The sequence below is a fragment of the Falco biarmicus genome, chromosome W (assembly GCF_023638135.1).
Source record: "Falco biarmicus isolate bFalBia1 chromosome W, bFalBia1.pri, whole genome shotgun sequence".
Classification (NCBI taxonomy): domain Eukaryota; kingdom Metazoa; phylum Chordata; class Aves; order Falconiformes; family Falconidae; genus Falco; species Falco biarmicus.
The window spans coordinates 2,122,467-2,137,961 of record NC_079310.1 but is presented as its reverse complement, the minus strand read 5'-3'; the positions used below and the strand labels follow the sequence as shown (position 1 = coordinate 2,137,961).

General features: G+C 38.5%; 1 protein-coding gene across 2 annotated transcripts in view; it reads left to right on the top strand.

The window, feature by feature from the left end:
* LOC130142041 (transcription factor RFX3-like) overlaps nucleotides 1-15,205 on the top strand; it is a 194,026-nt gene extending 178,821 nt beyond the window's left edge. Inside the window, exons 12-17 of one of the 2 annotated variants that reach the window (XM_056323454.1) lie at nucleotides 6,878-6,975; nucleotides 7,290-7,439; nucleotides 9,084-9,292; nucleotides 10,308-10,461; nucleotides 13,724-13,766; nucleotides 14,543-15,205. In XM_056323454.1, coding sequence (XP_056179429.1) covers nucleotides 6,878-6,975; nucleotides 7,290-7,439; nucleotides 9,084-9,292; nucleotides 10,308-10,461; nucleotides 13,724-13,766; nucleotides 14,543-14,784 — 896 coding nt within the window. In that variant the 3' untranslated portion in view covers nucleotides 14,785-15,205. The remainder of the gene's footprint in view (nucleotides 1-6,877; nucleotides 6,976-7,289; nucleotides 7,440-9,083; nucleotides 9,293-10,307; nucleotides 10,462-13,723; nucleotides 13,767-14,542) is intronic. The other variant, XM_056323455.1, reaches the window with a different exon arrangement.
* The last annotated feature ends 290 nt before the right edge of the window (nucleotides 15,206-15,495 follow it).

The window sequence follows — 15,495 nt, the reverse complement described above, 5'->3', positions numbered from 1 at the left end:
TGGGGAGATGGTGTTTTTAGATTTGTTCCTATTCCTCATTATCCTACTCTGTTTAATTGGCAATAAACTAATCTCCCCCAAGCCAAGTCTGTTTTGCCTGTGACAATAAATGCTGAATGATGTCCCTATCCTTATCTCGACCCATGAGCTTTTCATCACATTTTTCTCCCCCATTCTGTTGAGAAGTGATAGAGCAGCTTGGCGGGCACCTGGCAGCCAGCCACGGTCAACCCACCACAAGACTTCATCTACTTCCTCCCGATCAGGCAGTCTGTATCAGATACCCACATCATCACCCACGCTGGTATGTCATCTAATCCAGACCCTTAAGCTCTCAACTGGCTTATCATCCATCCCTAGACAAATCTCCATGCATTCCAGATCCTCTTTCATATAGAGCACTTTCTTGGCTTGTTTTCCCTAAAGATTCTGCATCCATCCATTGCAGCATCAACTTGTATGAGCCATTCCACAATATCTCTGTGATCCCTGAGGTCATAGCCCTGCAAGTGATCAGAGACATCTAATTCCTCCTATTTTCCCCCATGTTGCATGCATAAGTGTGCAGGCACTTTGGAGAGGCATCCAGTCGTACCAATTTCCCCAAAAGGGCATGAAAGCTTTCCCATAATGCTGATCTCCTGACACTTCCTTAGTTATGTGCATATGCTTGAAGTGGTCCACTTTCAACCCTGTTTTGTTGATTATGAGGTCCCTCTTGCTTACCCCACATCCTTTGCTTGCCCATCCAGTGACTATCTATGACTTCCTCACTTGACTGTTGGTCATCCCTTCCACATCATTCCTAGTGTAAAGCTCTCCTTGCCAGGTTGGCAAAGCTGTTTGTGCCCCACTTGGTCATGTGGATTCGGTCTCTCCCTAGCAGTCCTCCATCCTCAAAGAGGATCCCATGGTCATAGTGGCAGAAAGTCTAGTTGGAGGACAGTAAATAGCAGTGTACCCCAGTGATCAATACTGGGTCCAGTACTGTTCAATGTCTTCATTAGTGATCTGGATGATGGGGCAGAGCGTACCCTCAGCAAGTTGGCTGATGACACAGAACTGGGAATAGAGGCTGATACATCGCAGGGCTGTGCTGCCATCCAGAGGGACCTTGACAAGATGGAGAAATGGGCTGAGAGGAACCTCATGCAGTTCAACAAGGGGAAGTGCCAAGTCCTGCCCTTGGGGAGGAACAACCCCACGCACTGGTACATGCCAGGGGGGCCACCCATCTGGAAAGCAGCTTTGCAGAAAAGGACCTGGGGGTCCTGGTGGACACCAGGTTGAACATGAGACAGCAATGTGCCCTTGCCACAAAGAGGGCTAACGGTATCCTGGGATGCATTAGGCAAATTATTACCAGTAGGTCCAGGTAGGTGATCCTTCCCCTTTATTCAGCACCAGTTGAGTACTGTGTACCTGGAGTCCTGTGTCCACTTCTGGGCTCCCCGGTACAAGAGAGACATCGACATACTGAAAAGAGTCCAATGATGGGACATGAAGATGATTAAGGGAATGGAGCATGTCTCCTATGAAGAAAGGCTGAGAGAGCTAGGACTCTTTAGCCTAAGGAAGAGAAAGCTTGGGGTGGGAATCTTCTCAATGTATATAAATACCTGAAGGGAAGGTGCCTAGAAGATGGAGTCAGGCTCTTTTCATTGGTACCTAGTGACAGGACAAGAGGCAATGGGCACAAAAAGAAATACAGGAGGTTCCATCTGGCCATAAGGCTCTTTTACTATGAGGGTAACTGAGCACTGGAGCAGGTTGCCCAGAGAGATTGTGGAGTCTCCCTCCATAGAGATATTCAAAAGCCATCTGGACATATTCCTGGGAAACTGGCTCTAGGTGGCTCTGCTTGAGCAGGGGGTTGGACAAGATGACCTCCAGAAGTCCCTTCCAACCTCAACCATTCTGTGATTCTGTAAAAACTGAAAACCTTGCTGCCAGCACCAGTCACACCCCCAATTGTTGACCTGCAGGATCCATCCACTCATCCTCAAGCTCTTTCCCCTCACCAGTAAGATCAAGAAGAACATTAACGAGCCCCCCCTGTCCTTGTCCATTTCCCCCAGTCATATAGCCACACTTGACACTTTCCAGGTAGGTTTCCCCTTGGCAGTATCATTGGTGCCTACATGGAAGAGCAGCAGAGATGAATAACCTGAGGGCCAGAGAAGCCTTAGCAGGATTTCAACCATGTCCCACATCCAAGCCCACCTCCCTAAACAATTGGTCAGTTCAGCACGTGGGAGTCTCCATGCCCCTCAGTAGTAAGTTACTCACTACTTCATGACTCAGGTTCACCCAGCATCGATGTTTTGTTTGACAGACCTCCCAGCTCCTCATCTGCTATGAGGGCACTAATTCTATTTTGTAGTTGCAAATCTTCAGGTGGAGGGGGAGCCTTCCTCCCGATGCCAGAGGTCACAAGCTTCCACCCTCCACCATCACGGGAGTCTCCACTTCCCAACCCAATAAGCACAAACTCTCCTGCCCCTTCAGTACAGTTGGGGGTTCGGGCTCTTGAAGCTACAGGATTTCAGAGGAGAACTGGTCAATCTCTTTCTTATCATCTCTGATGCTATACAGTCTGCTGACCTCCTCCCGTAACTCCTTTACATGGCAACACAGATCCTTAACAAGCACACACCACCTGCAGGCTATAAGACTATCTTCTACTGCCCCAGCATCAGCAAAACCCCAGGCACATCCTACAGCCCGAGACCTACAGAACTGTATCCTCTTTCTGGAGCTTCACCTAGACCAAGGCCTCTGACGCTCCAGGGACAGTTGCCCTAACAGCTGCTGGAGACCATTTCCTGTAACAAACTGCTGACTGTTCATTGTGCTCTAGGCTGGCGCTTATATAGGCCACTCCTAGTATTTGCTGAAAGGGTGCTTGACTGTACCTAATCAGGAGTCAGCTGGAACAAAAGCTCAATGCCCTCTTTAATCAAGAACACCTGACAGAACCTGTTAAAACTGCTAGAGCTTGCTGGAAATCGGTCTCCTGTAGCTAGGAAGATGCAGTTAAGGAGCACTTAAGCCTTCTAGATGCACACAAGCCCATGGGACCAGGTGGGATGCATCCAAGGGTGCTGAAGGAGCTGACTGATGTCATTGCAAGGCAACTCTCTATCATCCTCAAAAGGTCGCAGCAACTGGGGGAAGTTCACGATGACTGGGAAAAAGTCATATCACACGCTTCTTCAAGGACAACTAGGAGGATACCGGGACCTACAGGCCAGTCAGCCTCACCTCAGTCCCCAGAAAGGTTATGGAACAAATCCTCCTGAAAGCTATTTGTAAATACATGAAGGACAAGAAGGTGATTGGGAGCAGCCAACAGGGATTTACTAAGGGCAAATCATGCCTGACTAAACTCATTGCTTTCTATGACAAGGTGACTGGCACTGTGGACAAGGAGAGGCAGTGGATGTTGTATACCTTGACTGAAGAAAGGCCTTTCACACAGTCTCCCATAATCTCTGTATCACCAAACTTTTGAGATAGGGGCTGAATAAGTGAACAATAAGGTGGGTGGAAAAATTGCCTAGACTGCTGGGCTCAAGGAGTTGTCATCTGTGGTGCAAAGTCCAGCTGTGGGCCAGTAACTAGCGGGGTCTCTCAGGGATCAGTACTGGGACCAATGCTGTTTAAGGTCTTCATTAGTGACTTGGATGATGGGACAGAATGCATTCTCAGCAAGTTTGCAGATGACACCAAATGGGAGGGGGTGTGTGTGTGCTCTATATGCTGGAGGTCAGAGGGACCTGGAAAGGCCAGAGAAACGGACTGATGGGATCCTCATGAAGTTTAACATGGACAAATGCCATATCTTGCATCTGGGAAGGAATAATCCCATGCAGCAATATAGACTGGGGGGGGGGGCTGACTCTCTACAGAGCAACTTTGCAGAGAAGAACCTGAGGATCCTGGTGGAAAGCAAGCTGAATATAAGCCAGCAGCATTTTGACTGTTAGATTTGTGTGTCTGTCACTGTGCTTTCTTCTTTCCATCCACTGGTCCTTGCAGAAAAGTGGACAAATGCATCCTGGGCTGTGTTACCAAGAGTGTAGCCAGCAGGCTGAGGGAAGTGATCCTTACCCTCTGTTTAGCACAGGTGAGACTGTATCTGGAGTCCTGTGTCCAGTTTTGGGCTCCCTGGTACAAGAGAGATGTGGACAGACTGGAACAAGTCCAGCAGAGGACCACAAAGATGTTCAGGGGGCTGGAGAACATAACATATGAGGAGAGGCTGAGAGAACTAGGCCTGTTCGGCTTGGAGAAGATAAGGTTCAGGGGATACCTTTTTGCTCTCTACAACTACCTGATGGGAGGATACAGAGAAGACAGAGCCAGACGCTTCTCAGAGGTGCACAACAATAGGACAGGAAGAAATGAATGCAAGTTGTAATATGGGAAGTTCTGGTTAGGTATTAGGAAAACACTTTTTTTCCATGAGGGTGGTCAAATACAGGAACAGAAAGGGTGTGGAACCTCTATCCTTGGAGGTGTACACGACTTGATGGGACAAGTCCTTGAGCAACCTGATCTAATTAGACCTGCTTTGAGCAGAGGGTTAGACTAGATCACCTCCGGAGTTACCTTACAACCTAAATTTTTCTATGATAAATTATCAACTATACTAAAATACAGTTTACAGATGGATGAAATAGCACTACAAGTTATGTTGTGTCAGCCAGCTCCTCCTTCCATCTCCTTTTAAGGTACTATCTATAAATGAAATCATTAGCAGTTATATCAGGAAAATCATATAGGCATCATCTCCTGTACGGAGGCAACTTTTCTGGTCAGTGTTTTTATTTTGGTTTGGTTTTTAAAGTTCTTTTTCCCAGGCAACCACGCATTTTGGCTCTTTGTTAGATTTGTATGTCTGCCACCATACTTTCTTCTTTCCACCCACTGGTACTTGGCTCTTGCCTTTCCAGTCACTTTCATGAGCTCTTTATCTAAGACCAGAACCCTTTCCTGCTTACTGGATCATAGTTAACCAGCCAACTCATGTTTTCCTTTCCTCCTCACTGACTGGCCCTAGTTGCTGTTTTCACGTGTAAATGAATTCTGGGAGGGCTTGAGGGTTCTGTTGGAATCAGGCTAGCACATGGCTATAAAAGGAGAATGAAAGAATATCCATGTTAATAGTCATAGAACATTTTCCATTCCCACCGCAGGTTTAGTACTTGCTCCTTTCAATGCTTTAATAGGATAGCTTCCTTCAACCTTATATCCTAGCCCTGTATATGGAATAGAATAGACTTTTTGTTCATAGATTAGGCACTAGAACCCAGAGTTGACATAATTAATAGCAGAAGCAACAGCTGCAAAGAGATGCCCCATTTAGGACCACTTGGAGCACATCCATTGGTCTTTGGAGCATTTAACATATAAATAGGGTAAAACAAACATAATCCTCTGCTTAATATATTTGAGCTATAAACTCAGGCAAAATTTCATGAGCGGCAATAAACCACACGCTCCCAACATCACTGCTTGGTTTCATGTCCATAATTGAAAGAGTAGAAGTACTAGAGCGTTTAAAAGAAAAGCTTACACAAGGGTGGATGAAGAAATATATTTTCTTCTGTCTCAACAGTTCAGTGTCTTTGGCCGACATTTTTCAAAAACAAGTTAGCCTGATAAGGCATCCTACATAGAAATTTTCAGTCTCTGATTACAGTTTAACAATGTTATGAGCGACTTTCAGTTTTTACAGTATCTTAAACAAGGACACATTGGCACATTGGTCATTGTTAATAATAAGCACATCTTAACAGACCCATTTAAGACAGAAGATTGATTAGATAAGAGCAAAGAAAATCAGCAAATTTTGCAAAAAGCCTTGAAGGTTGGCTTTCCAGTGCCATGAACAGTATTCCACAGAGAATGATACAAACCAAGGTAAACAAAGCACGTGAAACAGAATATTCTAAGAGACAAGCAAAAAGACATATTCTCATTCCTCTCCCTTCCTTCCTTTGGAAAGAAATTAAATATGTATCCATTACACTAAACAGTAAAGAAGTTACATAATTGTTTTCTGTAAGTAATGACTGCAGCTGCCTCAGCAATTGCCAGTAGAATTTCAACCAGAAGAACAGGAGGCCCACACAAAGACTTCTTTATTACACAGATGATCATATTATAACAAATTTAGATAATCCTTCCTATCAGCATAACTTAAAACTTGTCCATAAACTTAAGTTTTTTCCCCAAACAACAAAATGCTTCACACTATGTTCAACTGTAACAATTACCTGAATTCATTTTAGATTAATTCAAGTGGTGTGAATTCAACTTGGCTTTGCCCAAATAATGATTTAATAAGACAAAAAATAAAGTTTTTGTTTAAACATTTTTCTTTGCTACTTAAAATACAGTAGTCCATATGATGTCTTTAAAAGAATGTGCATTTAACTTCTTATTTTAGTAATCATTCTAATTTTGATCAATAACCAACTTACATTGTTCCATTTGTGTAGACTGTGTCACTTCCCTCCACATACTGAACTTGGGCTGGGTAGACATGCTGTACCTGTTGCACAGTCTGTACTTGCTGTACCTGTAAACAAGAACACCAGAAATATAGGATAGTTTACCTTATAAAAAGAATGACTAGTGCTTTAGTGCATCTAATGGTTTCTAAACAATACTCTCAGTCACGGGACATCCCTGTTCTCACAATTACTAAATAACACAAAATGTAATTTTGTGCTGCATGTCTGTAATACGCTATGTGGAGAAAATCAGGCAACAGGAGAGTGTGTGGGAAAAGGTTAAATGAGGATGCAAAAGGTTTCAAGAGACGCACCTTGCCATCTTCTTTTTATTTTTATTCTTTAATGTTTAGGTGCCTTGACCCAAGCCATTCGCAATTTTGCAAAAAGCCTTGAAGGTTGGCTTTCCAGTGCCATGAACAGTATTCCACAGAAAACGATACAAACCAAGGTAAACAAAATTTGCTACATTTTCTTTACTTTATGCAGTTGTACACTGCATCTTATTTAAGTTGTAAAAGTAGCAGCTTTTTAACTTTTATGCTAAATGTCATATTTATGTTGATCTTCAAACATGAAACATGGGATTGGAAATAACTTTATTTTGCCAAAAATAGTAATAAGAAAAACTGGATTTATTGCATTATATGTGAATTTCAATATTTGAGGGCTCATAAATTAATACTGCAATATTAAAATTGTAATAGATGAAACAGAAGTCCTGTTGTTAATACAATGTTTTAAGATAAATGGATTTCTTCATAGGTTGCCGCTGTAAGTGCCTTTGCCCAGACTTTAAGAAGATACACATCTCTTAACCACCTGGCTCAGGCAGCTCGGGCTGTGCTTCAGAACACTTCTCAGATCAACCAGATGCTCAGTGATCTCAACCGTGTCGATTTTGCCAATGTACAGGTACCTGTGGCTTTAAAAAACAGATTTAAAAAAAAATGTTATTTCCCCCCCAAATTTTTATTTTTATTGTTAGTTCTTGTTATTCCATCAAGAAAAATAAGTGGGAACATTCTGATTTTTATATATGCAGTGATTCAGTTGAAACTTTCTAGCTTAGATTTTGGCTGTAAGGAAAATAAAACCTCAGAGCCATTATCTATTTCCATTTTCTCTGAGAGCTTCTTATCTTACAGACCATATATTCTGCCAATTCTTATTTAATGCAGATGAAAGCATAAAGTACATGTGTTCTTAGAATGAACAGCATGAACAATACCTGAAAATGAGATCTTGGATAGTAGCATAGCTTCTGATCTTCCATAAAAAAATATTGATCATACAGCACTATTTCTAGTGCAGATTGTTGTTGCATTTATTTTTATATCAAAGACAATATCATTAGTATACTTTCTTTAATTGTTTTTGTTTACATTTCCAACCTTTCCTAAGCATCTGGTTAGAACTAATTTACAGTTATCTGTAAAACAAGAATTTATTATTTTTGATTAGGTTTAAAAAAAGGTTTCCCTTTTACCTCTTTCTTCTCCTTAGAAGAAACAACATTTTTTTTTCTCTTGTTGGTCAACTAACTGACATGGCCCATATTACTGGTAGTCATACATTTGTCTTCTTTCATGAACAAACATTTTGACACACTTTATTTTAATAGAACTTCAGAAGTTCACTAGCAACAGTTAAATTCTTTTTGCTTGTTGCAAAGACCTTTGAATAAATATAATTTAACACAGATATAGTTATATTGTATAATGGTGTGTAAACTACCTAAGATTCAATATGTGACCAAATATATGGTATATTAAGTATTGTTTTGTGGTAAGATATAAGGTCTATGAATGTTGAGATGTTAACTTCAGATGTGATAGCCAGAGTTTAAGAATATGGCTTATATTAAATCAGTATTGGTTTTCTCTAAGTTCCATTATACAGAAGCATCCTATTGGTCTTATTTAAACTTGAAAATGTAATATCATTACATTCCATGATAATACTGTGAATTGCTCATTATTTTACATGGACTGTGTTTGTCCAATTGTGTGCTATTTATATTACTCATTAAGCAACGTGTTATATATGACAAACTATAGATAAAAACGACAATCCTTTTTTGCCTATAAAACAAAGCTCTTTTTAAGTGAGGTGATTAAAAAATGTAACAGAAATTGTATTTGGTCTTAACTCCTTCAAAGCAATAGGAATCATGGCACTTTGGTTTCTTGGTTCCTCTTTATTTCTTACTCTCTCAACTTCCATTTGACTGCCCTTTCCACTCCTTGTTCTCATAGTCTCAAGCCTGAAAATCCCTGAAATTGAAGTAAAAAATTATTTCTTTAAAATTAATATGGAACACTGCAATGTATTTGTGCTTTTTCCATTATATTTTTGTATGTGCTTTATTTGATGCCCATTTTTATACTTTGGGTTCCTTACTCTCATATTCTTCCAAAAAAATTGAGACACATGAAAATAAAAATACTCATTAGTTTGCCTAATAAGTGTATTTCATCCTTTGCATGTAATTATTCAGTCTTTAAGAATAATTTACACTTTGTGTTCTGCTTTCATGTTTGCCATGTGTTGTAACAGGAACAGGCTTCCTGGGTGTGTCAGTGTGATGACAATATGGTTCAAAGACTAGAAACAGATTTCAAGATGACTCTTCAGCAGCAGAGCACTCTGGAGCAGTGGGCTGCGTGGCTTGATAATGTAATGATGCAAGCGTTGAAACCATATGAAGGAAGACCTAGCTTTCCTAAAGCAGCACGGCAATTTCTTTTAAAATGGTCTTTCTACAGGTAGTTCTTAATAGTCTTCTAAATTATTTTAGCTATTTTATTTTTTTCTGAACTGTTTGCTGTAATAATGTTGGCAAAATTAATATCAGACAATAGTTCCCAAGAAATGAAGATCCTCCCCCCCAAATAAAATTTGTGTTGTTAACATTAAACACAGGACTAGTGTAACTCAGCAGTGGATTAAATGATCCTTGTATATTATTTTAAAGGTCTTGTTCAAGTGTAATGAGGTTAGAATTTTATCCTGATTTGGAAACATGCTATGAAACATTTTTGATTGAATTGCTATACAATTTTAAAGCCAATGTTCTTAATACTATTTATTAAAATACCATGGCTTCTATTTTCATTATGTAGGGAAAACAAAATATTTTTTAATGTGTAAAAAGAACATCAAGACAAATATTCCATGTCATCTTCTACTGTATCAGTTATCATAGTAAAGCTAGTTGGGTTTTTTTTTCAAAATGGTACATTGTAGCATCTACTTTCTGAGGGTATCATAAGGAAGTTTTCATCCACAATCTTCATTTTTCTATTATAAGGTATACACAAACTTATTTAAATTCTACAAGTTTAAAAATCATACCAATTAAAACTTTGAACTAGGAATGTGAGCACAACAGACAATATTTTGAAGGACTACTTTGTTTAAAAATAAATAATCTTAATACAATTTTATTGTTTAAAATTTTAACAAAGAACTTCCACTAAGGTCAGTTTTTACATGTGCTCACATATTGGTAATTGTGCATATACCGAAATTAAGCCCTTCCTGTCTTTTTGAAAATTTAGCTTCTAGTTGTGTAATGTGGTCTCCAACCATGCTTTCAGGAAAAGGGGAGAGGCAAATAGTTGTCTTTCCCAGACATTTCTTTCTGAAGACACCACAAATGAGCTGTTTGTGGATAGCATTACTTTAAAATATATTATTCTTGATGTGCATATTCCATATGAATAAATTATTGAAGAATTGTAATATTTATTTCATAATTTTTTCCCCATATTTAAATAGCTCAATGGTGATTCGAGATTTAACCTTACGCAGTGCTGCTAGCTTTGGCTCTTTTCATCTGATCCGCTTGCTTTATGATGAGTACATGTTTTACTTAGTAGAACATCGTGTTGCTCAGGCAACAGGAGAGACACCTATCGCAGTTATGGGAGAGGTAAGATAATATGCAAGACAATGGATTGGTGAATTTAGTGATCAATTTGGATATCCATCTACAATTTTTTTTTAATGTTTACATGGAGTTATTGGATATTTTGTAATATAACTGTTGCAGATTGATTTGCAAATACATTGACATCTTCAAATTTGGGTTATATACCTTAATTCATGTTTCCTTGACGGATTGATTTTCAGAGTACTTAAAACACAGTGACTTCTAACACTGATCCTCTGCAAATGAGCTTGCTCAAAAAAAAAAGAAAAAAAAGTAAATCAATCTACTAGGTAGAACCCTACTTTTTTGAATTCTTGAAAACTAAATAGTTTATATGAAAATAATAAAGGAACAGAATAATAGAAAATGCTTTCAGGGATCTGTTTACACTTATTTACACATACTTAAAATTCCAATACAAATATTTACACAAATGAGTAGTCCCATTGACTTCAGAAGGGTGGCTCACATGGCTCACATGCAGAAGTTAGTTTTGTTTCAGTGGTACTGTTTATGTGTATCGGTTGTAAGTGGCAAGGCTTTGGGGAAGGGGGCATGCAGGGTGGGGGCTGCAGAGGTGGCCTCTGTGAGAAGAGGTAAGGGACTTCCCTGTGCTGGATAGAGCCAGTTCTAGCTGGCTTGGCAACAAAACCACCACAGGCCAAAGCTGAGCCAATCAGCAAAGTTTTGGGTGCCTCTGTGAAAACATATTTAAGAAAGGGCAGAAAACACGAGACAGGCACAAGAGGAAGGAATAAAAGAGAGTGAGAAACAGCAGAGGGAACACCAAGGTCAGACCAGTAGGAGATGCTCCATGGTGGAATAGATATTCCCTGCAGCCTGTGGAGAACCTCCAGAGCAGAGGGATATTCACAAAGGAACTGCAGCTTGTGGAGAACCCACACTGGACCAAAGGAAAAATGTGAGAAGGAAGGAGTGTGAGAGAAAAAAACGCTATGTACTGACCACAAGCCCCCCTGCACCACCCATTGCCTCACTGAAGGGATTGAATGTAACTTGGGACAATAACACAGGGGGAAGAGAGGTTCTTGGAGCAAAGTTGAGCCTGGGAAAGGGGGAAGAAAGATGTTTTCCTTAAGTGTTTAAACATTTTGTTGTTTTTTGCTTTTGCTTCACATTACTTGAATCAGTAATGGCAATAAATTAAGTTAAATTCCCCAATTCAAGTCTGTTTTGCCAGTGACAGTAATTGGTAAGTGATCTCCCTGTCTTTAACTTCGTCCATGAGCTTTCTCACTCAAGTTCTTCCTATTTTCTTCCCGTCCCTCTGGACAGGGGATGGGGAAGTAAGACAATGGCTGGATGAGTGACTGTTAACAAGAGCCAACTGACAACAACATGCATGAAATGAAAGTAGCACAGAAGTACTTGCAGGATTGGGACATGGCATATTTTCATGCCTATATTTCAATGTATGTTGTTTAAAATAAACAGCGAAAGTCTCAATTCAGAACCACTCTGCCTTATATGTGTCCATGGTATTTGCAAACTGAAGTTTACCTCAGATCTTTGTTTTTCAGTAGTTCACCTAACCATTAATTTTGCGTGAGTTGTTTAAGAATTCACATTATCTTAGGAGTTATCATCAAGGAATTGTACATTTAAAGTGCTAAAAAATTGATAGATGTGGATGTATGATAGATGGTTCACCAGACTGAAGCTTAATGTTTTAATACTTGATGATCATTATATCATGTTTTATCTTACTGATAATTTGTAAGTCACCTTACATGACTTGATATATTCTTCCCTCAGGATATATTAAATCATATCATTAAATATTATGAAAATATGTACTTTTTCATAGAGATGGGGAGTCTTGGTTTAATTTGTAGTTTGATTGATATGACATGTTTTAGAAAAAAATATTACTGTTTCTGATTAGATATTTCATTAAACTCTGCTATTACATTTATAGCACAGTACTGCAAAAGCGTAGTATTGCTACGTTCTTGTTTTCTTGACAGACATGTTATATGTTAAATGTAATGTTTTTGGTGTACACCAAAACTGTGTACACACAAAAACAAGTACTGTGGAAATTCCTATAATGTTTTGGTAAACTGAAGATGGATATGATCTTAGAGAGAAAATATGTAATCTAAAGCTTTTAGAGGTGAGAGAGGAACAGGGAAGATGTTACTATTCATTAAATGCATGTCTTCTTGTGTTTCTCTGCATTTATTGACTGTGGTTGAAATAAAATGGGAAAGACTAAGGCTAGTTTGACAAACACTTCAAGCCAGTATAAACTAGCTTTGCAGCTGAGAAAAACACTCTTGTCTCTTTTCCCATCTCCTTAGCTGGCACAAGTACTCAGGCAGTTCTGTGATTAACTGGATCAGAGAATTCATCCTGTGCAAAATAATCCCACTACAATTGTGGGTTTTTTTCTTGGATCAGTTCTGTCATGTAGTTCTTTGCATGGCCATGTGAACACTTAAGGTGAAAGGATGGATATGGGGAGGTGAGGAGGGAGTATGTGTGAGGGAACCTGGAAGGATAGGGCTGCTGCTGCTTATGCTGGTTTAGTGTTCACTGAAGTTTTATCTTTCTGTATTTCTGAAAAGGACTGAATCAGGTATAGTTAGACATATATTTATCTAAATATTGTACTTTCATTTGAGATTCACTCATCAAATTATGATCTGTTGCTTCTCATTTAAGAGAAGGGTAGATAGATAAGGAAAGGGAGGGAGGAAGGAAGGTTGCATTTTTTACTTGTGAGCAACTTTTCACTTTGTTTTTTGTATAAGTAAACTACTTAGCAGAATATGCTGTAATAAACATAAACCCTATTTTCAGCAGTGCCATTTATTTACCTTATATATAGTTTTGCTACACTATAGCTGACTTTAGTGACACATCTTCTCAGGGGAACTTTTAAAAGAGCTTTTGTTTAAAATATTGCAGTTTAAAAATGGACACCAGTCATATTTTCCAGCATTCTACATCAGAAATATCTCACTCAAAGCAACAAAGGCCTTGATGTAAGTCACCCTATAAAAAGCAAAAACATATGCTTAAGTTTATATTCCATTGTTTTAATTGCTGAGGATTTTTATTTTAATGTTAATTTCCTTAATATGAACACTAATATGATGGAATGAAAAATGAACTAGTATACTATGGATGTGACTGCAGTCACATGCATGCACTTTCATACTAGCCACAAGCCATTGGAGCATAGTACTGGCTTCATCATAGACTGTGTCCACACTTTTAATTGTTTATTTTGCAGTTTGGTGATTTAAATGCTCCATCCCCTGGAAATATGGATAAAGGTAAGCAGTGAAATCTCTCAAATGTATAATTTTATATAGAACTAATTTGTCTCTTGGAGCAAAACAAGCTCTTATTTTTTTTAATATAGTAAAGCAGAATCTAAAGCTGTATCATAATTTATGTTTATATTACTATTATATGGGTCCAATATGCTACACCTGATATATATTATATAATAATGACTAGAATACTCTAGGTTCTTAATAGGAAAATCTTTTTTAAAATGTTTATTATTTGCACAAGATTTTTTCAAAATTTCACCCAGAATTTAGCTGTATATCCTGGTGAGAGAGTTGAAAGGGATGGACAGTTGGAAAAAGGAAGAGGTGATGAGCATGTACATATATCTATATTTGTACTGAATGATGGGTTTGATAAGTGAAGATGGCAAAATTGGGTCCAAGCACTTACCAAATAACTTGCTAATTGTTACTGAAGGAAATAGTAAGAAATGAGTTTATGTCCTCTTTGTAGGTTGAAGTCTTATTTTGTTCTCCATTCTTACACTGGTTGTATGACTTGGAGCAAGTCAACCTCTCTTCAGTTGAGTTTCTTTATCAGTAAAATGAAATAACATTAGAAAGAGTTAATTACCCTATTTATCTGTAGTATTTATTGACTTTTCCCAATAAAATGTTGAGCTTTCATTTTCTACTTTATAAGATTGCTATACTTTCCTGTGTTTTCATATTTCAAGTTATTTGCAAAATAAAGGCCCTTGTATTTAGATTTTTTCCCTTTGTGCTATATTTTTCTTGGTTGTTTTTTTGTGCAGATGAGGGCAGCGAAGTTGAAAGCGAAATAGAAGAAGAGCTGGATGGAAACGGAGAGCCACAAGCCAAGAGGGAGAAAACAGAATTAAACCAGGCATTTCAGGTGGGCTGCATGCAGCAGCCAATGCTTGAGAGTGGAGTAGAGCAGAGCCTCCTGAACCCACTTCATAATGAGCACATTGTTACAAACACTCACACTGTTAGACAGTGCAGTGCTACTGGAAATACATATACTGCAGTCTAATATTGAAGCACCCCCCAACTCCATTAGCTCTGTTGATGCTGGACTTAATGGAGGGAGAGGGTGGAGAATAGGTCTGAAAGTTGACTTATCAAATTTTAGCTGTGCTGAATGTTACCTTTAATTGGAGTTGTGAAATGAAATGGGTGTATGCATTTTGCCGGATATTTTTTTAAAAATTGTAAGCAAAATCATTTTACATTGGTTATTTGATATTATGAGGTTTTGTAGTTTCAAGTGTCAATGAAGATTTTTGCCAAGCTTTTCCTGTTAATGCTTTTGTCCTCTTAAAATTAAAATTACTTATTTTTTCAGTTTAAAATATTTTAATGTTAATTATTTGTCATAATGGTTTCATATACAAAGGTTTTCAATTAGATGCACTTCTGTGAAATATTAAAATAAATACTTTCTTTGACTTATACTGGAAGCATACTCATTTGACAGCAGACGCATCAAATTTATTATAAAAGGTGCTTTTCATTGAACATAACTAGAAGACACTGATGAAATTGTGAACATTCAGGGGATATTTTTATCATGTTGGAGGGTTGGGAAGATCTACTGTTTTCTTTCTGTAAGGAAGAAGTGTTTTCACTGCATTTACAAATGCGGAATGAGTGACAGAATTATAATAATGTGGTAATGTGTACACTGTAGGAATACCTAATTATCTGATCACCATGTAAACAATACAAGCTTCCTTTAAAATCA